The sequence below is a fragment of the Notolabrus celidotus genome, chromosome 22, assembly GCF_009762535.1.
Source record: "Notolabrus celidotus isolate fNotCel1 chromosome 22, fNotCel1.pri, whole genome shotgun sequence".
Lineage (NCBI taxonomy): Eukaryota > Metazoa > Chordata > Actinopteri > Labriformes > Labridae > Notolabrus > Notolabrus celidotus.
The window spans coordinates 28,846,125-28,868,100 of NC_048293.1; the positions used below are offsets into that span (position 1 = coordinate 28,846,125).

The 21,976-nt window shown below is 47.7% G+C and overlaps 1 protein-coding gene across 1 annotated transcript in view; it reads left to right on the forward strand.

Moving 5' to 3' along the window:
* The first annotated feature begins 3,529 nt into the window (after positions 1-3,529).
* The window catches only part of sptbn5 (spectrin, beta, non-erythrocytic 5), a 35,214-nt gene continuing 16,767 nt past the window's right edge, over positions 3,530-21,976 (forward strand). Inside the window, exons 1-41 of the mRNA XM_034674702.1 lie at positions 3,530-3,574; positions 3,768-3,935; positions 6,131-6,247; positions 6,334-6,491; positions 6,597-6,825; positions 10,311-10,397; positions 10,502-10,609; positions 11,831-11,915; positions 12,074-12,207; positions 12,294-12,514; positions 12,585-12,723; positions 12,805-12,939; positions 13,074-13,162; positions 13,799-13,952; positions 14,027-14,230; positions 14,308-14,514; positions 15,255-15,417; positions 15,501-15,637; positions 15,713-15,925; positions 16,030-16,182; positions 16,282-16,412; positions 16,507-16,758; positions 16,913-16,988; positions 17,091-17,302; positions 17,388-17,625; positions 17,726-17,865; positions 17,993-18,092; positions 18,254-18,424; positions 18,500-18,664; positions 18,746-18,835; positions 19,202-19,338; positions 19,422-19,608; positions 19,692-19,801; positions 19,893-19,983; positions 20,146-20,262; positions 20,542-20,699; positions 20,895-21,027; positions 21,114-21,259; positions 21,345-21,459; positions 21,541-21,651; positions 21,776-21,955. Coding sequence (XP_034530593.1) covers positions 3,545-3,574; positions 3,768-3,935; positions 6,131-6,247; positions 6,334-6,491; positions 6,597-6,825; positions 10,311-10,397; positions 10,502-10,609; positions 11,831-11,915; positions 12,074-12,207; positions 12,294-12,514; positions 12,585-12,723; positions 12,805-12,939; positions 13,074-13,162; positions 13,799-13,952; positions 14,027-14,230; positions 14,308-14,514; positions 15,255-15,417; positions 15,501-15,637; positions 15,713-15,925; positions 16,030-16,182; positions 16,282-16,412; positions 16,507-16,758; positions 16,913-16,988; positions 17,091-17,302; positions 17,388-17,625; positions 17,726-17,865; positions 17,993-18,092; positions 18,254-18,424; positions 18,500-18,664; positions 18,746-18,835; positions 19,202-19,338; positions 19,422-19,608; positions 19,692-19,801; positions 19,893-19,983; positions 20,146-20,262; positions 20,542-20,699; positions 20,895-21,027; positions 21,114-21,259; positions 21,345-21,459; positions 21,541-21,651; positions 21,776-21,955 — 5,991 coding nt within the window. The 5' untranslated portion in view covers positions 3,530-3,544. The remainder of the gene's footprint in view (positions 3,575-3,767; positions 3,936-6,130; positions 6,248-6,333; positions 6,492-6,596; positions 6,826-10,310; positions 10,398-10,501; positions 10,610-11,830; positions 11,916-12,073; positions 12,208-12,293; positions 12,515-12,584; positions 12,724-12,804; positions 12,940-13,073; positions 13,163-13,798; positions 13,953-14,026; positions 14,231-14,307; positions 14,515-15,254; positions 15,418-15,500; positions 15,638-15,712; positions 15,926-16,029; positions 16,183-16,281; positions 16,413-16,506; positions 16,759-16,912; positions 16,989-17,090; positions 17,303-17,387; positions 17,626-17,725; positions 17,866-17,992; positions 18,093-18,253; positions 18,425-18,499; positions 18,665-18,745; positions 18,836-19,201; positions 19,339-19,421; positions 19,609-19,691; positions 19,802-19,892; positions 19,984-20,145; positions 20,263-20,541; positions 20,700-20,894; positions 21,028-21,113; positions 21,260-21,344; positions 21,460-21,540; positions 21,652-21,775; positions 21,956-21,976) is intronic.

Sequence of the window (21,976 nt, forward strand, 5' to 3'; positions counted from 1 at the left end):
AAGTATGTCTGTCACTGTAAACTCACCTGAAGTCACCTTCTCTCCTCTCTCTGAGTCAGCAGAGTTGTTTTATATTCTCTGGTGAGTTTCAAGTTTCCCTGTTTTCTCATTAATCGGTGTTATGAACAGTTTGGTGACCCAAGTGTTTGGATTCAGAGATTAACGGTCGCACGTCCTCTGACGTCAGCAGAAGTGGACTCGTCTTCAGGTGTTTGTTACTCAGGTGGAGGTGAACCTTTAATGTTATATATTATATTATCTGTACCCTGATATCTACAAACAGACTCAGGGTGATTTAATGTTGGATAGAAGTGTGGACCGACTGTTAGCTATGACATGTTTAGCTAGGTCAACATTACAGCCAGGTATTTAAACATTAAAGTCAAAGCTAGTTCTGTATAACTGAGTCCTTTAGAGTCTAAAACCAAAGTAACTCACCTGTCTATCCCATACAGACCCATATATCAAAAATAACTCACCTGTTCAAGTCATTTAGAGTCTAAAATCACAAGAAGCTCACCTGTTCAAGTCATTAGAACCAGTGAAACTCACCTGTCATTGTCATTCATAGTCTAAACCTAAAATAACTCACCTGTTTGTGTCACTTAGGGTCTCAAAATGAATAAAGCTCACCTGTTCAAGTCAATAAAACCAGTGAAACTCACCTGTCATACTCATTCATAGTCTAAAACTAAAGTAACTTACTTGTCCCAAGTCATTTGGTGTCTTAGAACCAATAAAACTCACCTGTTCAAGTCATTAAAAGCAGTGAAACTCACCTGCCATTGTCATCCATAGTCTAAAACTAAAGTAACTTACCTGTCTCAAGTCATTTGGAACCTTAGAATTAATGAAACTCACCTGTCCAAGTCATATAGGGTCACAAAATGAATAAAGCTCACCTGTTCAAGTCATTAAAACCAGTGAATCTCACCTGTCATAGTCATTCATAGTCTAAAACCAAAGTAACTTATCTGTTTAGGTCATTTTTATTCATTAAACATATGATACTCACCTGTTCAAGTCATTAAAAGCAAGGTAACTCACCTGTATATGCCATTTAGAGTCTAAAATCACAAAAAGCTCACCTGTTCAAGTCATTAAAAGCAGTGAAACTCACCTGTCATAGTCATTCATAGTCTAAAACCAAAGTAACTTATCTGTTTAGGTCATTTTTATTCATTAAACATATGATACTCACCTGTTCAAGTCATTAAAAGCAAGGTAACTCACCTGTATATGCCATTTAGAGTCTAAAATCACAAAAAGCTCACCTGTTCAAGTCATTAAAAGCAGTGAAACTCACCTGTCATAGTCATTCATAGTCTAAAACTACAGTAACTTACCTGTCCCAAGTCATTTGGATTCTTAGAACCAATAAAACTCACCTGTACAAGTCATTTAGGGTCTCAAAATGAATAAAGCTCACCTGTTCAAGTCCATAAAACCAGTGAAACTCACCTGTCATACTCATTCATAGTCTAAAACTAAAGTAACTTACCTGTCCCAAGTCATTTGGTGTCTTAGAAACAATAAAACTCACCTGTTCAAGTCATTAAAAGCAGTGAAACTCACCTGCCATTGTCATCCATAGTCTAAAACTAAAGTAACTTACCTGTCTCAAGTCATTTGGAACCTTAGAACCAATGAAACTCACCTGTCCAAGTCATATAGGGTCACAAAATGAATAAAGCTCACCTGTTCAAGTCATTAAAACCAGTGAATCTCACTTGTCATAGTCATTCATAGTCTAAAACCAAAGTAACTTATCTGTTTAGGTCATTTTTATTCATTAAACATATGATACTCACCTGTTCAAGTCATTAAAAGCAAGGTAACTCACCTGTATATGCCATTTAGAGTCTAAAATCACAAAAAGCTCACCTGTTCAAGTCATTAAAAGCAGTGAAACTCACCTGTCATAGTCATTCATAGTCTAAAACTAAAGTAACTTACCTGTCCCAAGTCATTTGGATTCTTAGAACCAATAAAACTCACCTGTACAAGTCATTTAGGGTCTCAAAATGAATAAAACTCACCTGTTGAAGTCATTAAAAGCAAGGTAACTCACCTGTCATAGTCACTCGTAGTCTAAAACTAAAGTAACTTACCTGTCCCAAGTCATTTGGAGTCTTAGAACCAATAAAACTTACCTGTCCAAGTCATTTAGGGTCTCAAAATGAATAAAGCTCATAGTCATTCATAGTCTAAAACCAAAGTAACTTATCAGTTTAGGTCATTTTTATTCATGAAACATATGATACTCACCTGTTCAAGTCATTAAAACCAGTTAAACTCACCTGTCATAGTCATTCACAGTCTAAAACCAAAGTAACTCACCTGTCCAAGTCATTTAGGGTCTACACAGTAAGATAAATTACCTGTCACACTCACTCAGAGTGTACAAACCTCGGTAACTCACCTGTTTGAGTTGTCTGATGATTTAAACCAAAGTATTCCATTATTAAACGTCTATAAAACAATAAAAACATCCAGGTAACTCACCTGTCTGTCATTCAGAGCATCAAATCCCAAGGTAGATCAAGATTCAACTGTATGAATATTTTTCACCAAGGCCTTGTTAAAGTTCTGTCTGTCTTTTATAACTTTATAAGGTTACGTCATGTTTTCCTCTGGATATGATGAACTCTGTTATCTTCATGCTAACAGGAAATCAAACCAAGGTGATCCTATAAAAACGGCTTCGATATCTCTGCTTCCGTTTGTTCAGCACACACAATCAACAGAGACAGAAATCCTACAGCGCCGCGTTACACCCAAACACATCACTCAACATCACAACGTTACACTGAGGTGTTATGGTCAAAATCCAAAATCCATCCAGCTAAACTTTAAAAGATATTTCTCCTGAGTCTCAGAGGGAAGAGATTAAAACACATGAAGGTTTTAATCTGAATAAATATTTTTACTGAGGGATAGAAATGATTCAAAACTAACTTATATTTATTGTTCTTTAACACCAAACCAAGATTTATGGACACAAACAAACTGAAAACATCAATAATCTGATGTTCAGCAGCAGTACAGCTGCAGGTTATTTTATCTCTGTTATGTTATTGACTAATTGGTCTTTGAAATGTCACACAATGTTGAAAAGTATCCAAAGTGATATCTTAGAGTTCTTATTTCCTCCTCAGAGTTCTCCCAGAATATTCAGTGTTCATTGATAAAAACAGAGACACTGAAGAGGAAGGAGTTTGGGAAGTGCGTCACGTTGACCATCTGTCAGGTTCAGTCCGAGGCGTCCTGAATCAGAAGCTCTCAGAGATCTTCATCCTCAATTCAAAACACTTCTAAATCTAAAATAAGAACGATGCTTCTTTTATTTCTCAGAGCGTCTCCTCTCTCTCTCTCGATGAGGTCGCTGCAGGAGGTCACCTGACCCACAGATAAGCAGGATGTCCTGAGGCAGAGAGGACAAAGCCGGAGACGTTATGTAACGCACCTCAGAGGGAAGACGTTCCACTACGAGGATGATTTATGAGGACTTAGCTTTTTTAAAAATGAACTTCCCACCAAACACATGGAGCAAAGTTCAGTCAGAGTCCTCTGTGTACGTCTACAGCTCCTGTTATGTAACAAGAAGTCAAATCATTACCTCTATGTATAAATCATGAACCTACACACTCCTATAGAGTGTCCCTGTGTTGATTTATTACTGTGAAAACACTGTTTCACTTCCTGGATCTAACGATAGATGTCCTCACTGATGATGAGAGTTAAAGGTTTGTCTCCCTCTCCTGCAGGATCAGGTGGAGCTGACGGATGTTTACACCGAGCTGAAGACCGGAGTCCATCTGATCCGTCTGCTGGAGCTCATCTCCAGAGAGACGCTGCCCAAGCCCAGCCGCCGAAAACTGAGAGTCCACTGCCTGGAGAACAACAGCATCGCCATCAGCTTCCTCAAGACCAAGGTAGATCGCACACACAGGATATTCATGGCCAAAAAACAAAGTAACTCACCTGTATGAGTCAGTCAGAGTCCAGAAACACAAGAGACTCACCTGTCTGAGTCAGTCACAGTCCAGAAACACAAGAGACTCACCTGTATGAGTCAGTCAGAGTCCAGAAACACAAGAGACTCACCTGTATGAGTCAGTGACAGTCCAGAAACACAACAGACTCACCTGTCTGAGTCAGTCACAGTCCAGAAACACAACAGACTCACCTGTATGAGTCAGTCAGAGTCCAGAAACACAAGAGACTCACCTGTATGAGTCAGTCACAGTCCAGAAACACAACAGACTCACCTGTCTGAGTCAGTCACAGTCCAGAAACACAACAGACTCACCTGTCTGAGTCAGTCACAGTCCAGAAACACAACAGACTCACCTGTATGAGTCAGTCAGAGTCCAGAAACACAAGAGACTCACCTGTATGAGTCAGTCAGAGTCCAGAAACACAAGAGACTCACCTGTATGAGTCAGTCAGAGTCCAGAAACACAACAGACTCACCTGTCTGAGTCAGTCACAGTCCAGAAACACAACAGACTCACCTGTCTGAGTCAGTCACAGTCCAGAAACACAACAGACTCACCTGTCTGAGTCAGTCAGAGTCCAGAAACACAAGAGACTCACCTGTCTGAGTCAGTCAGAGTCCAGAAACACAAGAGACTCACCTGTATGAGTCAGTCAGAGTCCAGAAACACAAGAGACTCACCTGTCTGAGTCAGTCACAGTCCAGAAACACAACATACCCACCTGTATGAGTCAGTCAGAGTCCAGAAACACAACAGACTCACCTGTATGAGTCAGTCAGAGTCCAGAAACACAACAGACTCACCTGTCTGAGTCAGTCACAGTCCAGAAACACAACAGACTCACCTGTCTGAGTCAGTCACAGTCCAGAAACACAACAGACTCACCTGTATGAGTCAGTCAGAGTCCAGAAACACAAGAGACTCACCTGTATGAGTCAGTCAGAGTCCAGAAACACAAGAGACTCACCTGTATGAGTCAGTCAGAGTCCAGAAACACAACAGACTCACCTGTCTGAGTCAGTCACAGTCCAGAAACACAACAGACTCACCTGTCTGAGTCAGTCACAGTCCAGAAACACAACAGACTCACCTGTCTGAGTCAGTCAGAGTCCAGAAACACAAGAGACTCACCTGTCTGAGTCAGTCAGAGTCCAGAAACACAAGAGACTCACCTGTATGAGTCAGTCAGAGTCCAGAAACACAAGAGACTCACCTGTCTGAGTCAGTCACAGTCCAGAAACACAACATACCCACCTGTATGAGTCAGTCAGAGTCCAGAAACACAACAGACTCACCTGTATGAGTCAGTCAGAGTCCAGAAACACAACAGACTCACCTGTATGAGTCAGTCAGAGTCCAGAAACACAACAGACTCACCTGTCTGAGTCAGTCAGAGTCCAGAAACACAAGAGACTCACCTGTCTGAGTCAGTCACAGTCCAGAAACACAACAGACCCACCTGTATGAGTCAGTCACAGTCCAGAAACACAAGAGACTCACCTGTATGAGTCAGTCAGAGTCCAGAAACACAACAGACTCACCTGTCTGAGTCAGTCAGAGTCCAGAAACACAAGAGACTCACCTGTCTGAGTCAGTCAGAGTCCAGAAACACAAGAGACTCACCTGTATGAGTCAGTCAGAGTCCAGAAACACAACAGACTCACCTGTCTGAGTCAGTCAGAGTCCAGAAACACAACAGACTCACCTGTCTGAGGCTTTTTGATGTATTAAAACCAAGGAAAGTTACCTGTCCGAGTCATTTAGGGCTTAAAACGAATAAACCTCACCTGTGTACGTCTGTCAGAGTCTGAGAACGTAAGAATCTCTGCTTCTCAAGTTGGTCTGATGAAGTAAAACCAAGCTGACTCACCTGTCCAAGTCATACAGAGTCTAAAAACACATCACACTCACCTGGTTCAGTCATTATGATGAGTTAAAACCAAGGTAACTCACCTGTCCTTCATTTAGAGTCTGAAAACCAAACTGACTCACCTGTACAAGTCGTTTAAAGTCCTAAAGCTAAGGTAGCTCACCTGTCCGTGTCAACCAAGGACCTTTAAATCAAAGGTACAGGTGTCCCAGGACAGGACAGCAGTCTGACTCAAACTGGTCTCTCTCTGTCCCGTTAGATTCGAGTGGATCTGATTGGTCCAGAGAACGTGGTAGACGGAGACCGGACGCTGATCCTGGGTCTGCTGTGGATCATCATCCTCAGGTTCCAGATCGGACCCATCAACCTGGAAGAGGTAGGGGGTCAAACCTGAGACCTTTACCCTGGTTTGGATTTGTTTGTGGTTTACCTGTCCCCTTTATTTTTGGATCCTTCCCTCAGGCAGGGGGCGGAGCTAGCGTGGCTCACCGCTCGGCGAAGGAGGCTCTGCTGATCTGGTGTCAGAGGAAAACGGCGGGTTACGATGACGTCAACGTTCAGGATTTCTCGTCCAGCTGGAGGAGCGGACTCGCCTTCAACGCTCTCATCCATGCACACAGGTACCTTCACACACACACACACACACACACACACACACACACTCACACAAGGATACACACTTCCTGCTCTCCATACTCATCCTCTCTCTTTCTTCTTCATCTCAGGCCAGACCTGTTCGACTACCGCCGCCTCCACGTGGACGACCCCCGCCGTAACCTGGAGCACGCCTTCTCCATGGCGGAGCGTGAGTTCAGCATCATGCAGCTGCTGGAGGTGGACGACATGGTGGTCCCTCACCCCGACGAGAAGTCCATCATGACCTACGTGTCCCTGTACTACCACTACTTCTCCAAGATGAAGCAGGGACAGACGTTCCAGAAGAGGCTCGCCAAGGTCTGAACCACCACCAGGGGGCAGCACAGATCACATTACACCACATTCAAAGGGGGGCAGGGTAGACTTCAGGATGTAGAGACGATAAAGGAAGGACAGAAATGATGAATTACTGTCGTCATGTTTCCATTTTAAAGAGAGTTATGCTCGTTATGTTATAATATAAATATTTAGCAGCAAGATCTTCTTTAAAAATTGAATTTTAAGATCAAAAACATCAAATTAAAGTTTAAAAAGACTATTTCTATCATCAGAGATTCAAATTAGAATACTTCTGTGAGACGTTAATGCCACATTTTACATTTATGACCCTTAAGTTTGACTTAAATTCACATTTTATAGATACAAATAAAAAACAGTTCAGCTTTAAAGTCGTTAAAACCAACATTGCATGTGGACATTACGACACACTGACTCCTGCTTTCTGCTGGATGTAATTTTATAGACTGAGGAGAAAGAAAAGCTCATGTGTTTGCAGATTTGACTCCTTGTAGAATCAAAGTAAATCTGCACATTCATGATGCAAACCCTGGTCTTTGCCTCCCTCTGTAGGCTGCTTTAGGGACTACAGCAGCCAGCACACATGGCCTGCAGCTCTCACTTCCTACTCTCTAATCCTGCAGGCTCCTCCTCCTGCCCGTCAGTCAGAGTGGATTACTGCTGGATTAGATTCAGGACTGACAGGACAGGAAGCCCCCCTGCTGACAGAACACACACACCGACACCGTGCATGACTTTATAACTTTATAATCAAACCCCAGCAGCTCACTGCAAACTGCAGCCATGCACAGGTTCACACACATGTTAAAAGAGTGGAAACACAGCTGTAATTAAATCTGTCATCATCAGCAGACTCACTTTAAAGATGGTGATGATGCTTCACGTCTCCACCCTGAGAGTGGGCGGGGCCTGCAGACCTTAAGCTAATCAGAACAGATCACACTCAGAGGAGTCATTCACAAGACGAGGAGCTACTCGGCTAACATGAAGACACACACCTGTACCTGCTGTCTGCAGCTGCACAGAGAGGACGGGTGAAGAGAGAGAGAGAGGGGAGAGAGAGGAGAGAGAGGAGAGGGACCTACAGAGGATTGTATCTTTGTTATTGTTGTTGTTGTGGAGCTCTGTCAGGTGTGGTCTGGTAGATGCTTCAGTAGTGGTTTCAGGAGATACTTTAACTTTCACTGAGCTGCCTTAAAGTTAGCTCAGATATGATACCTGGATCTGGCTCTTTAAACCATGGTCTAGTCTGGTCTGATGCAGATGTTTGCAGAGCTGTGAAGTGCCCTGATGTCCCTCCTTAGTGGAACTACTGAAGTCCATTTTGCAGAGTCGTATAGTCTGTCTCCATTTTATATGAGAAGGGGGATTTTCAAGGAGTTTTATCCCCCAGAGAAGCCAAAAACAAATATTTGAATGCACTTTAAGTGTCTTAACTCATGATATTCTAACACCTCCACTCTCTGCCTGATGAAGCACACAGATCATATTTAATATTTAAGTGTTCAGAAGTCGTTTTTTTTAACTCGCTGACTTCCTGTCTTTGTGTCGTGATGGTTGCGTCTCCAGAAATGTCGTCTGTTTTCGTGCACGAACCGGGTGAGCCCAGCTCCACTGACTTACCTGGAGTCACATAATGACTGTAAACCTGCACCAGGTAGATCCACACAGGGGTCAGGTCTGTGAAGGTTCCAGGACACTTTCAGGACTCTTCATTCTCAGGTAGTAAAGGTGTGTTTGTTGTGAGGCCTCGTCGAACGTCTCTAGAAGCATTTAGCGCCGTTATTCTGTATGAAACACGTGAGATAATGACACATTAAAGGGTTAAATAAAGATCTTCAGGCAGTAAGGTGATCACACATGTTAGGAATCCTTCCAGGTGTGTTTCAGGTTTTAAACACATGTTTTAGGTCAGAAGATATCAGGTGTAAGAGGTTGTATGTGCTGATATGTTGTATAGAGGTGCACTTAAGGTTCTTAACATCATTTCCAGGTGTGTTTCAGGCACATTAGAGGTTTAAAAGTGCATGTTTTGGGTTGTAATTGAAGATTACAGGTATATATGATGTTCCAAATGTGTGTTTTAGATGTTTCATTGATAGAACGAATGTAGTCAAGGTGTTAGGAATAATTTCCAGGTGTGTTTAAGGCACATTAGAGGTTCCAGCTTGGATCTTTTGAGCTGTAATTGGAGATATAGAGTGTAAAAGTCGTGTTCATGCATGGTCCAGGTATCTAGAAGTGTTTGGAGCTGATACTCTGAGTAGAACAGGTGTTTCCAGGTGTGTTTCAGGCACATTAGGGGTTTAAACGTGCATCTTTTGGGCTGTAATTGAAGATAACGGGTATAAATGATATTCCAAATGTGTGTTTTAGATGTTTCATTGATAGTACAAGTGTAGTCAAGGTGTTAAGAATCATTTCTAGGTGTGTTTCAGGTGTGTTTGAGTTTTCAACATGCCTTTTTTGGGCTGTAATTGGAGATAACAGGTTTAAAAAGTGTGTTTCAGGCACATTAGAGGTTTAAATGTGCATGTTTTAGGCTGTAATTGAAGATAAAAGATATATATGAAGCATTTCACGTGTCTTAAGAATCATCTCCAGGTGTGTTTCAGGTGCGTTTGAGTTTTCAACATGCCTTTTTTGGGCTGTAATTGGAGATATTGAGTGTAAGAGGTGTGTTTCATGCATGGTCCAGGTATCTATCAGCATTAGGAGCTGATACTCTGAGTAGAACAGGTGTTTCCAGGTGTGTTAAAGTCTGAAAAGCTCTTCAGGTCATGTATTTTTAAAGACAGTTCTGCACCAGGTTAGTCTAAGGATGTTAATTGGGAAGTTGCTAACTGTAGGCACCAGATGTGAAGCATGGTCAGACCTCAGGAGGTGAAAGTTCCCAGGTGTGTGTGAGATGTTGTGTATCATGCTGTAGGTGTGTATGTTGAGGGTGAGCAGTATGTCAGTTGACGGCAGTCTGAGCGGTCAGTGGGTGAAGAAGCAGTACAGGAGAGACTCTTCAACCGTGTCCTACCACAAGGTTTGTCTGCACGTATCCTGTCCTGAGAGTTCATGTGTTTGTTTATGATTTAGATTTATAATAACATCTTAAAAAACAACCAATCAGGTCCCTCTAGGAGCGATGTTAGCCCCACGTTCTTCTCCTCAGCTCTCCTGGAGGTGGAGGCTGAAGTCCTCTGCAGACGATTCACAGATTAATGTGTCAAACTGATCTCTTAATATAACAGAGTGTGCATGTTCTGAATGTTTTACAGCTTAACTACATTAAAAACTGTCTCAGAAAACAACCTGTCACTTAAAGAAGTTAGAGAAACTTTGCAGACTGTAAAGAAACGGGGCAGAATTCAACTTTCCAATGCCTGACGCTGTTTTTGGATGTATTTTGTTTCAAAAAATGGCCGCCAGATGAGTTAATAAAAGAGAGATTGAGTTGGAACTAATTCTCCATCTGTCCTGAATGTCATCCTCAGATTGTGGGGATGCTGATGGAGCTAGGCGCCATGAAGGTCCAGTACGAGAGGATGGTCTCAGACCTGCTCCACTGGATCAAAACCAAGGTATCAAAAACCCGTTTATAAAACGTTGGCTGTGAGGAGACGGAGCTGAGGAGACGGAGCTGAGGAGACGGAGCTGACGTTTGTCTGACTCCTTCTGATTGAAGGTGGTGCAGCTGAACGACCGACGCTTCCCCAACTCTGTGAAGGAGATGCAGAAGCTGATGACGGCGTTCAAGACGTACAGGACGGTGGAGAAACCTCCGAAATATCAGGTGAGGGGACATCAAGGGAAACTCCTTCAGGTTGAATCTCTCACACAGTGGAACACCCCGCTCATTTTAAGTATCATTAAGAAAACCATGTGATTAAAAACGTCCTCTTTGTTTATCCCATCAGTGTAATGTAATTACAGCAAAGCACCGTCAGTCAGCTGTTTCCTGTTGTGCTGCAAACACTCACAGAGCAGAGACGTCTCTCTCTGAACCTCTGAAACTGCAACTTCGTTCCTCCTCTCCCCTCTCCCTTCCTCACTCCTTTCCTCCTTGTTTCCTTCTCTTCTCTTCTCTCTCCTTTCCTTTCCTTTCCTTTCCTTTCCTTTCCTTTCCTTTCCTTTCCTTTCCTTTCCTTTCCTTTCCTTTCCTTCCCTTCCCTTCCCTTCGTTCCTCCTCTTCCCTCTCCTTTCCTCCTTGTTTCCTTCTCTTCTCTCTCCTTTCCTTTCCTTTCCTCCTCTTTACTTTTGTTTCTTTCTTTCCTTCTTTCCTCCTCTCCCCTCTCCTTACCTCACTCCTTTCCTTCTTGTTTCCTCTCTCCCTTCCTCCTTGTTCCCTTCTCTTCTCTCTCCTTTCCTTTTGTTTCCTCCTCTTCTCTCTCCTTTCCTTTTGTTTCCTCCTCTACTTCCTTTCCTTTCCTTTCCTTTCCTTTCCTTTCCTTCCCTTCCCTTCGTTCCTCCTCTCCCCTCTCCTTTCCTCACTCCTTTCCTCCTTGTTTCCTTCTCTTCTCTCTCCTTTCCCTTTGTTCATCCTTTCCTCCTCTTTACTTTTCTTTCTTTCTTTCCCTTCATTCCTCCTCTCCTCTCCCCTCTCCTTACCTCACTCCTGTCCTCCTTGTTTCCTCACTCCTGTCCTCCTTGGTTCCTTCTCTTCTCTCTCCTTTCCTTTCCTCCTCTCCTTTGCTCCTCTATATTTTTGTTTCTTTCTTTCCTCCTCTCCTCCTTTTTCTCTCGTGTCTTAACCTTATTCCTCCTCTACTTCCTTTCCTTTCCTTTCCTTTGTTCCTCCTCTCCCCTCTCCTTACCTCACTCCTTGTTCTCTTCTCTTCTCTTCTCTTGTTTTACCTGGGACCATCTTTCTTTGTCCGAACGTACAGTCACACCGGTCTTCTAGAAGTGACCCTGCCTGTAATTGGGGCAGGCTCTTATTTGAGGTTTATTTTATTCTGCTCAGTAAAATGTAAGAAGTGTGTTTCTCTCTCTCTCTCTCTCTCTCCGTCTTCAGGAGCGCGGGGCGATCGAAGCTCACCTGTTCAATCTGAAGACTCAGCTCGCCGCCAACAACCAGAGAGCGTATAATCCTCCAGAGGGTAAAACACACACTTTACATGCAGACACAGACACAGTTTGTTCCTCATGTCAGCCTCTGATCTGCCTCTGATCTGCCTCTGATCTGCCTCTGATCTGCCTCTGATCTGCCTCTGATCTGCCTCTGATCTGCCTCTGATCTGACTCTGATGGTCTGAAGGTAAGACCCTGAGTGACGTAGAGAGGAGCTGGGTTCTGCTGGAGAGAGCCGAACACGAGCGAGAGCGAGCCCTGCTGGGGGCGCTGCTCCGCCTGGAGAACCTGGAGCAGCTCGCCCAGAAGTTTGAGAGGAAGGTAACGACATACTTCTGTGTCTACTTAATGTAAAGTGTTGTGAGTGGGATCGTCTCCATCCTTCTGGTCTGGTTTTTGTGTCTCAGGCGGCTCTGAGGGAGGGCTACCTGGAGGACACGCTGCGTCTGATCCGCAGGCAGGACATCCGAGGACTCTCCACTCTGGAGGACGCTCAGGCAGCCGGCCGGCGTCTGGAGGCTCTGTCCACCGACGCTCTGGCCAGAGAGCCTCGCTTCGCCGCCCTCAGAGACATGGCGAAGACCATCGAGAGAGAGAACTACCACAGCAAGGACCAGATCATCCAGAGGTGAGACGTCGTGGTCTCTGGGGGATCTGGTGTGTGTTCATGCTGATATTAATATGTGTGTGTTTATTAGAGAGGAGAGCATCAGTCATCGCTGGAAGGACCTCCTGCAGCAGCTCCAGGACCAGAGGTGGCTGCTGGGTAATGTAGTTGAGAATCTCAGCGTCCTCAGAGACGTGGATCTCGTCTCCCAGGACCTGAAGGAGCTGCAGGTGAGTCAGAACACAAACTACTACACCTCCTTCCTCGTCTTTGTCTCCCTCTCTCCATCGTCTCCTCCTCTCTGTCTCCAGTCCCAGGCCGGCTCCTCTGAACTGGGCAAACAGCTGACGGAGGTGGAGTCTCTCCTCCAGAAGCAGGACCTCCTGGAGGCTCAGATCTCAGCTCACGGGGAAACCATCAGCACCATCAGCAGCAGAGTGGTGAAGGTACGGCTCTGATCCTCGTCCTCGGTCTGAGATCCTGATCCTCGTCCTCGGTCTGAGATCCTGATCCTCGTCCTCGGTCTGAGATCCTGGTCCACATCAGGACTGATGTTTGTCTGTGTTTGGTCTGTTCTCAGGTGAAGGTGAGAGACGGTCCACAGATTCAGAGCAGAGTGAGAGCTCTCGACTCGCAGTACAAATCTCTGGTGTCTCTCAGCAGCAGCAGGTTCGAACTCTTTCTCTTTGTTTCATCCTTTCATCCTTTCATTGTTTCTCACCTGAAGTTAAAATATTCAATAATTACTTCCCTCCTTTCCTCCTCTCCTCCTTTTTTCTCTCATGTCTTAACCATATCTCCTTTTGTTTCCTCCTCTACCTCCTTTCCTTTGCTCCTTTCTCTTTTGCTTCCTACTCTTCTGTCTCTTTCCTTTCCCCCTCTTCCCATTTGTTTCTTCCTTTCCTCCTCTTCCCTCTCCCTTCCTTCCCTTCTTTCCTCCTCTCCCCTCTCCTTTCCTCCTTGTTTCCCTCTTCTCTTCTCTCCTTTCCTCCTCTTTACTTTTGTTTCTTCCTTTCCTTCTTTCCTCCTCTTCTCATCTCTTTCCTTTCCTTTCCTTCTCTCCTCCTCTTCCATCTCCTTTCCTTCCCTTCATTCCTCCTCTCCTCTCCCCTCTCCTTTCCTCACTCCTTCCTCCTTGTTTCCTTCTCTTCTCTCTCCTTTCCTTTCCTTCTTTCCTTCTCTTCCCTCTCCTATCCTCACTCCTTTCCTCCTTGTTTCCTTCTCTTCTCTCTCCTTTGCTCCTGCCTTTCCTTTTCCTCTCCTCTCCTCTCCTCTTGTTTCCTCTCTCCCCTTCCCCTCCGTCAGGCGGAGGCAGCTGGAGGCTCAGCTGCGGTTGTTTGAGTTCTTCCATGACTGCGTGGAGTTGGAGGCATGGCTTTACGAGCGCTGGTTGAGGCTTCAGACCGCCGGACTCGGACGAGACCTGACCCACATCCAGCTGGCCCAACACAAACACAAGGTGACCCCCGGATCCATCAAAGATCCTCTCCTCTGTTTAAAATCTAAGACGTTAATCTAACCACGCTGTGTCAGGTCCTGGAGGCGGAGCTTCAGGCCCAGGAGACTCTGTACCAGGGGGTTCTGGGTCGAGGCCAGGACCTGCTGTCCAAACAGGACCAGCAGAACCAGAGAGCCATCCAGAAGTGGATCCGGACCCTGAAGAAGCAGTGGAGCAACCTGAGTGACGAAGCAACCGGACGCCGGAACAGACTGCAGGCCGCCGCCACCATCAAACAGGTAACAGGAAGTGAAGGTGTCACACAGGCGGAGACAGAGAGGAGGGGAACTCAGACCTGACCCCGCTCTCTGAACAGTACTTTGCAGACGTAGCAGAGGCCGACTCCTGGCTGGGTGACAGGAAGCCTCTGCTGACCAGCGAGGATCATGGGAAGGACGAGTCGAGCACGGCGGCTCTGCTGCAGCGTCACCAGCGTCTGGAGAAGGAGCTGGCGGCCTACGGGTCAGAGGTCAAGAGGCTGTCGGAGCAGGCGAGGAGCGCCGCACAGCTGACGGCTCTGACTGTGAGTACAGACTGACTTCCTGTCACATGATCAGAGGAACCAGTGAGGGTTTCCTCTCTGGGGCGTCCTTTCCTTTCCTTCTTTCCTCCTCTTCCCTCTCCTTTCCTTTCCTTCTTTTCTCCTCTTCTCTCTCCTTTCCTTTCCTCCTTTCCTCTTCCTCCCTTTCCTTTACTCTCTCCCTTCCTCCTGGCTTCCTCCTCTTCTCTCTCCTTGTTTCCTTTTCTTCCCTCTCCTTTCCTTTCCTTCTTTCCTCCTTCCCTCTCCTTTCTCTCTCCCTTCCTCCTTGTTTCCTTCTCTCGTTCTCCTTCTTTCCTTCTCTTCCCTCTCCTTTCCTTTCCTTCTTTCCTCCTCTTCTCTCTCCTTTCCTTTCCTGCTTTCCTCCTAATCCCTCTCCTTTCCTTTCCTTCTTTCCTCCTCTTCCATCTTATTTCCTTTCCTCCTTTCCTCCTAAACCCTCTCCTTTCCTCTCTCCCTTCCTCCTTGTTTCCTCGTCTTCCCTCTCCTTTCCTTTCCTTCTTTTCTCCTCTTCTCTCTCCTTTCCTCTTCTTCCCTCTTCCTTACTCTGTCCCTTCCTCCTGGCTTCCTCCTCTTCTCTCTCCTTGTTTCATTCTCTTCCCTCTCCTTTCCTTTCCTTCTTTCTTCCTCTTCCCTCTCCTTCCCCCTCTCCCTCCCTCCTTGTTTCCTCCTCTTCTCTCTCCTTTCCTTCCTCCTATATCTAAAAACTGACTCTTCTCGTTCAGGTGGAGCTTCAGCAGAAAACGATGTTTCAACACAGTGACTCGTCTGAAGAGGAGGAGGGGCCAAAAGCTCCTAAACCCAGCCCCAGAAGTGGGAGGGGCTCTGGAAGCCCCGCCCCTCAGAGCGAGCACAGCAAGGCGAAGGTCCGCTTCAAATACAGCCGAGGTACGCCTTCACATCGTCTCTGTATCACTTCCTTACTCCAGAAAGTGACACTCGTGACACGTGATTGATTGCGTCTCTTTCAGGTCAGTTTCAGTGGGACCGTAACGAGGTCGTGACCATCATCAGGACCGACCCGGACGAGGACCGAGTCATGGCGAGAGACGGACGAGGAAACCAGCAGCTCATCCCCAAAACCTACCTGAGCATCCTCCCGTCCTCTGTACGACCCCACCCGAATAATCACCTGAAATCACCTCAAAATCACCTTAAATAATCACATCCTCCCTCTGCTCAGGCTCCTCCCCCCTCATCCCCCGCCTCCACCAATGGCGCTCCAGAGAGTCCGAGCAGGCCGGTGAGTCGTCCGAGGAGAAGGCGCTCTATGCGTCGCAGCACGACTGAGATCCAAACATCATGGCTGCTGGACTCGCACTACCAGAGAGACACGGTGGAGAGCACGCAGGCCGACCTGGACCGGGACTACAACTCCCTCTACAGCCTGGTTAAGGTGAGGTCTGGGCTGCGTGGGAAATGTAGTCCTTTGAGCAAACATGCAGAAAGCCTCAATGCTGTGACGTGAGGAGAGAGATGAGGATGTTTCTGTGTTTGTAGTCGAAGACGAGGAGTCTGGAGGAGATGCTGCGTCTGCATCGGTTCTACAACAGCTGTCAGGAGTTTGAGTCGTGGATGGAGGACAAGGAGAACATCCTGAACACCTTCAGCACCGACACCGAAAACCTGGGCGTGGTCCAGGCCAAATACGAGGTGAGGAGTCAGATCAGAGACACCATCCAATGACTGTTCACTGAAACCAGGTTAACTCACACTGATTAGAAGTTAACTTTCATCTCTCACTGATTTCAGAACTTTCTGACTGAGCTTGTGAGTGGGCGGGACCGACTGGATTACATCATCAAAATGGGGGAGGAGCTCGTGAGGAGTCGACACAGTAAGCAGAGAGAGATCCAGGCCCGACAGAGGAAGGTTTCCAACAGGTAGGAGCATGAATCTAACGGCTGATAACACCCTGATCAGTTAAAAAATCAGAGTCCAGGTCCTGATGCCGGTCTGGGTCTCCTGTCTCTGCAGGTGGGACCGGATCCAGCAGCTGAAGGACGAGAAGGGACACGAGCTGCTGAGCACGGCCGACGTCCAGACGTTCCTGCAGAGCTGCGAGGAGGCCAAAGTTCAGCTGCAGGGTCAGCTGGACCGCCTGGACACCGTGGATGTCGGCTGCAGCTCCTTCACGCTGAGGACTCAGGAGGAGAACCAGACTCAAGCCCTAAGAGACATCCAGGTCCTGGAGGGCAAGATCGCCTATCTGAAGAGCATCGCAAAGATGTAAGAGTCTAAACTTAAAAAAAAGGAACTCAGTGTCTTTATGGAAGCGTGCAAACATCCTGAGGAGGGCTTTGAGAGTTCAAAAGATTCATGCAGAACATTAAATCTACAGCAGAAGGTTTTACTGAACCTTCCCCATGATTCCTTCTCACAGGAAGCAGGACTGCAGTCCAGCAGAGAGTGCCGCCATCCAGGAGGAGGTCCAGGCTCTTGAGGCTCTGCTGCATCAGGTGCATTTTAATAAGATGAGAAATATTCTGTAGTTTATCAGAGATGTTGTGATTGAATGACCTTTAACCTGACCTCCTCCTCCTCTCCTGCATCTGGACCAGCTGAAGCGTCAGGCTGCAGACAGACAGCAGCTCCTGGAGGAGGCTCGTCGTCTGCAGAGCTTCCAGCAGCAGGCCAAGGAGCTGCAGCGCTGGGCGGGCTCCGTGCAGGACCGGCTCCTGCAGGAGGAGACGGCCGCAGACGTGGCCTCGGCCGTCGCTCTGCTGGAGCAGCACCAGGAGCTCCGCCTGGAGATGGAGGAGCAGAGGAGGAGGTACGGGGGAACAGAGGAGGGTGAGAATCAGTCACTTTGTTCCCTGCAGAGACTTAACCTGTTTGTCTTACCTGTGCGCCCTCAGGCTGAAGGAGATGGAGAAGCTGGGGAAATCTCTCCAGCAGGGGTCGACGGGGGCCGTTGACGTCCAGCAAACTCTGGACAAACTGGATGCTGATTGGTTCAAGCTCGACAAGATGTGGAGCAGCAGGAAGGAACACTTGGAGCAGGAGGTGGAGCTCCAGAGGCTGAACCAGGAAGGAGACCGGATCGAGGCGACGCTGTCCGGACACGAAGCCCGACTCAGAGTCAACGATGTTGGGGTGAGGACTCTCCACTCTGACCTCTTTTCCTGATTATATTTAATGTCTGAGATAATATTACAGTCATGCACTTTAATGCTCCATGTGTTTCCTCCTGCAGGACTCAGTGGACAGCGTTCACAGTCTGCTGGGCCGACAGGACCAGCTGGAGAGTCTCCTGAAAGCTCTGGACCAACGAGTCGATCAATTCACCGAGAGGAGTCAGGAGCTCGTCAACAAACAACACTACGCTGCTAAACAGTAAGAACAGACCAGACCTCAAAGGTTCCTAGCTCCTGGGGAAAGTTCCTGTGATTGAAAAAGCACCTAAACTAACATACTAAAGGTGATGTGAGGGTCTCACTGTGTTTAAATGTTTATCTCTCAGCATTAAGGAGCGGAGCAGGAGCATCCAGAAGGCCAACAAGAAGCTGAAGGAGAGCGGCCGGCAGAGGAGGAGTCAGCTGCTGGCCTCAAAGAAATATCAGGTATCATCTTCATTATCATTATTACATAAACCATCAGCTCCTAGCTTGATCTGTTTATTGTGCAGTGGACATCCCAAACTGTCCTTCAGAGTATTTCCATGACTTGGTATTTGGACATGAGTCCAGTGTTTGATCCGTGTCCCTGGTGTTCGGTGCTGCAGGAGTTCCAGAGAGACTCAGACGAGCTTCTTCTCTGGATGGAGGAGAAGTTTAAGGTGGCGGAGGATGAGTCGTACCGAGATCCCACCAACATCCTCAGGAAGCTGAAGAGACACGAGGCGGCCGAGCGGGAGATGCAGGCGAACCAGGTCCGGTTGGACAGACTGCTGCAGGTAAACGTCTGCTCCCTGTTCCATCAGTGATCCCCTTGGGATGATGCAGCTTGACTCACGTGTGTCTCTGAACAGCTCGGGGAGCAGATGCTCGCTGAGGAGCACTACAACACTCAGAGCATCCGGAGGAAGTCCACTCAGGTCAGCAGCCGCTGGAGGAGACTTCAGGACAAGATGGCCGACAGGGGAGACAAGCTGAGACAGGCGGGGCAGCAGGAGCAGCTGATGGAGCTGCTGCAGGTAAAGAGAGAGGAGGAAAATGATCATCCATCAACCGTGTTTTCTTTGTTTATCATATTAACGGGTCTCTCCTCTCCTCAGGACGCCAAGCTGAAGATCGAGGCCATCCAGTGGATGCTGAACAACGCCGCCAAAGGTCACGACCTCCGCTCCAGCCGACAGCTTCTGAAGGTGAGACTCTTGACGCCATGAAGCATCCCTGACTTCCTCTCCTCTCCTCTCCTCTCCTCTCCTCTCCTCTCCTCTCCTCTCCTCTACTCTCCTCTCCTCTCCTCTCCTCTCCTCTCCTCTCCTCTCCTCTCCTCTCCTCTCCTCTCCTCTCCTCTCCTCTCCTCTCCTCTCCTCTCCTCTCCGCTTCTCTACTCTACTCTCCTCTACTCTCCTCTCCTCTCCTCTCCTCTCCTCTCCTCTCCTCTCCTCTCCTCTCCTCTCCTCTCCTCTCCTCTCCTCTCCGCTTCTCTACTCTACTCTCCTCTACTCTCCTCTACTCTCCTCTACTAGCCTTTCCTCTCCTAACGTCTGTGTTTGTGCGTGAAGGAGCATCGACAGCTGGAGCAGGAGGCCAAGGAGCTGGCGGAGAAGATCAACTCCATCGTCAGCCGAGCCAAACACCTCGCCTCCAACCACTTCGACTCTCAGAGGATCCTCAAGGAGACGGACACTTACCTCACTCTGTGAGTTCTTCATTTGTTGTAAACTTTAAAAAGAAATATAGAAATAAAGAAGCTGTTTTAATGTTCTGAGTTTCGTTCCTCAGGTTCAAGTCTCTCCAGAAGCCTCTGGACCGGCGTCGAGCTCAGCTGGAGGCGTCCGTGCTGCTGTTTGGGTTCTACCACGACGTGGACCTGGAGCTCAGCTGGATCTCTGAACACCTTCCTGCACCCGGGTCAACGGGATACGACAAGTCTTTAGCCGGAGCCATCAGCCTCATGCAGAAACACAAGGTGAGCACAGGATGAGAAGAAAACTGAATAAATGTAACGTTATAAAGTCAAAACAACGTCTTAACTGAACGTGTGTCTCTCAGGAGCTGCAGGCAGAAGTCAACGCTCACCAGAAGTACCAGAACCACGTCCTGGAGAAGGGGCGGGGCCTCGCCAAGTCCCACAAATCAGACGGAGATGAAGTTCTCCAGAGGTGAAGCTTTGTCTCTCTTCCGTGCATTTAATGTGAGATTCTTAAAGTGCTCTAAACAATGATAATGAATCTGTGTTTTATCTTCCTGCAGGTGCAGTCACCTGTCTGCAGAGTGGGAGGAGCTAGAAGAGGCCTGCAGCAAGAGAGCAGCTCACCTGAGCAAGGCCATCACCAGAGAGCAGGTAAGACACACAGATGGTTTGAAGGAGCATCAAGCTGAATATTTAAACAGTGCGACACCAGTTTGACCAGTCCATGGCGTCACCTGACACCCGGGTCTGATTATAGACTGAGGGGTTCAGATGCTGCTTCCTGATTGTTAATTTAACCTGACTCCTCCTCAGCTGCTGCTGGACTGCTCAGAGCTGGAGTCCAGACTGACCGAGACACTCAGCGTGGTGAACACGGACGACTACGGCAAAGACCAGCCGGCCACGCAGAGTCTCATCACTAAACACCAGGTACCACACACACACACACACACACACACACACACACACACACACACACACACACACACACACACACACACACACACACACACACACACACACACACACACACACACACACACACTGACGAGGAACACATCAGTGGTCCCTTACAGATTTGACCTCTAATAACCTTTAATCTTTGCACCTATCGCACAGATTAAACAGTTACCTCACGTGTCAAACAAGCTGAAAGTGTAAACAGGTAACTGCCTGAAAGCTGACTGACTGATGACTCCCTCTCTGCAGGTGCTGGAGGGTCAGCTGGAGGTCCTGGAGGTGGAGGTGGAGGATTTGGGAGACCAGGTGGAGGAGGCGGTCCAGAACTGGAGGCTGGAGGAGCTCAGCCGGCCGTACAGTCGCCTCAGCAGCCTGAACCAGCAGCTGCAGCATCAGGCTGCTCTCAGGTGAGACCCGGACTCAGGATAGTCCTCTGTGACCGCCTGGCCTGCACAGTTAGTAATCTTCCAACAGCATGAGGCTGTTTCAATGAGCTTTATATTTTAAGATATTCTATTGAGCACAGTGATGTCATGGTGAGTGAACCATGCCGTGGAAGTTTCCACCTGTTCCTATCTGACTTCCTGTGTCTCCTCTGTCAGGGGTCAGAGGTTAAAGGAAGTCCTCCACCTGCACGAGTTCAGACGGGAGTCCTCTGAGCTGGAGGACTGGATGAACCAGCAGAGGCAGACAGCAGAGTCTCAGGACCTGGGCAACGACTACCTGCATGTTCAGGTACGACGTGGATAAACACCTGACGATGAAAGTTGTTTTTTAATGCAAAGAGGTAAGACTTTATCTCTCTCTGTCGGGTGTTTCAGCTGCTTCGAGGAAAGTTTGAAGGTTTCCTGAAGCAGCTGGAGGTCGGAGAGGACCGACTGCAGAGCTGCAGCGACGTGGCCACTCAGCTGATCCGCAGCAAACACCCTCAGAGCTCTGCGGTCAGAGAGACGCTGCAGCAGCTCAGGTATACCAGGCAGCTGAGAGACACATTAAATGTCTCCTTCATCAGAGCTTGAAATGAAGTGTGTTAATCCTGACATTCTCTGCAGTGCATGCTGGGAGGATTTGAAGGGTGTGGCCAGGGAGCGTCAGGATCAGCTGCAGAGAGCAGAGGAGTGTCACCGCTTCTATCAAGACCTGACCGACGCACTGACGCTCATCCAGGTACAGAACTCACCGTGAAAACGTCCATGAATACAAACAGACGTGCAGACGCCAGAGTCTCCTTCTCTTCCTTCTCTGCAGGAGCGACAGAAGAGCATCCCCGATGAGGTGGCCAAGGATCTGCGTGGAGTGACGTCACAGCTGAGGAAGCACGAAGCTCTGCTGCACGAGCTGGCTGCGACTGAGCAACAGGTATAGAGAGAGGGAGGGAGAGAGAGGTAGAGGGAGAGAGGGAGGGAGAGAGGGAGGGAGAGAGGGAGGGAGAGATGATCACAGGTATCTTAAAGAAGATGTTTGTATTTTTCGTCCATTGCAGTTGCAGGAGCAGTTGGACTCTGTTGACCCCATCCTGGACCTCTGCACACCCCAGCTGAAGCTCCGCCTACAGGAAGTGCAGCAGGAACTGGTGGAGCGTTGGGAGGAGCTCCGCCTCCAGGCTGAGCGGAGGGAGGAGGAGCTGAAACTGGCGAGCCAGAGATATCTGTTCCTGAACACGGTGAAGACAAACAGACGAATG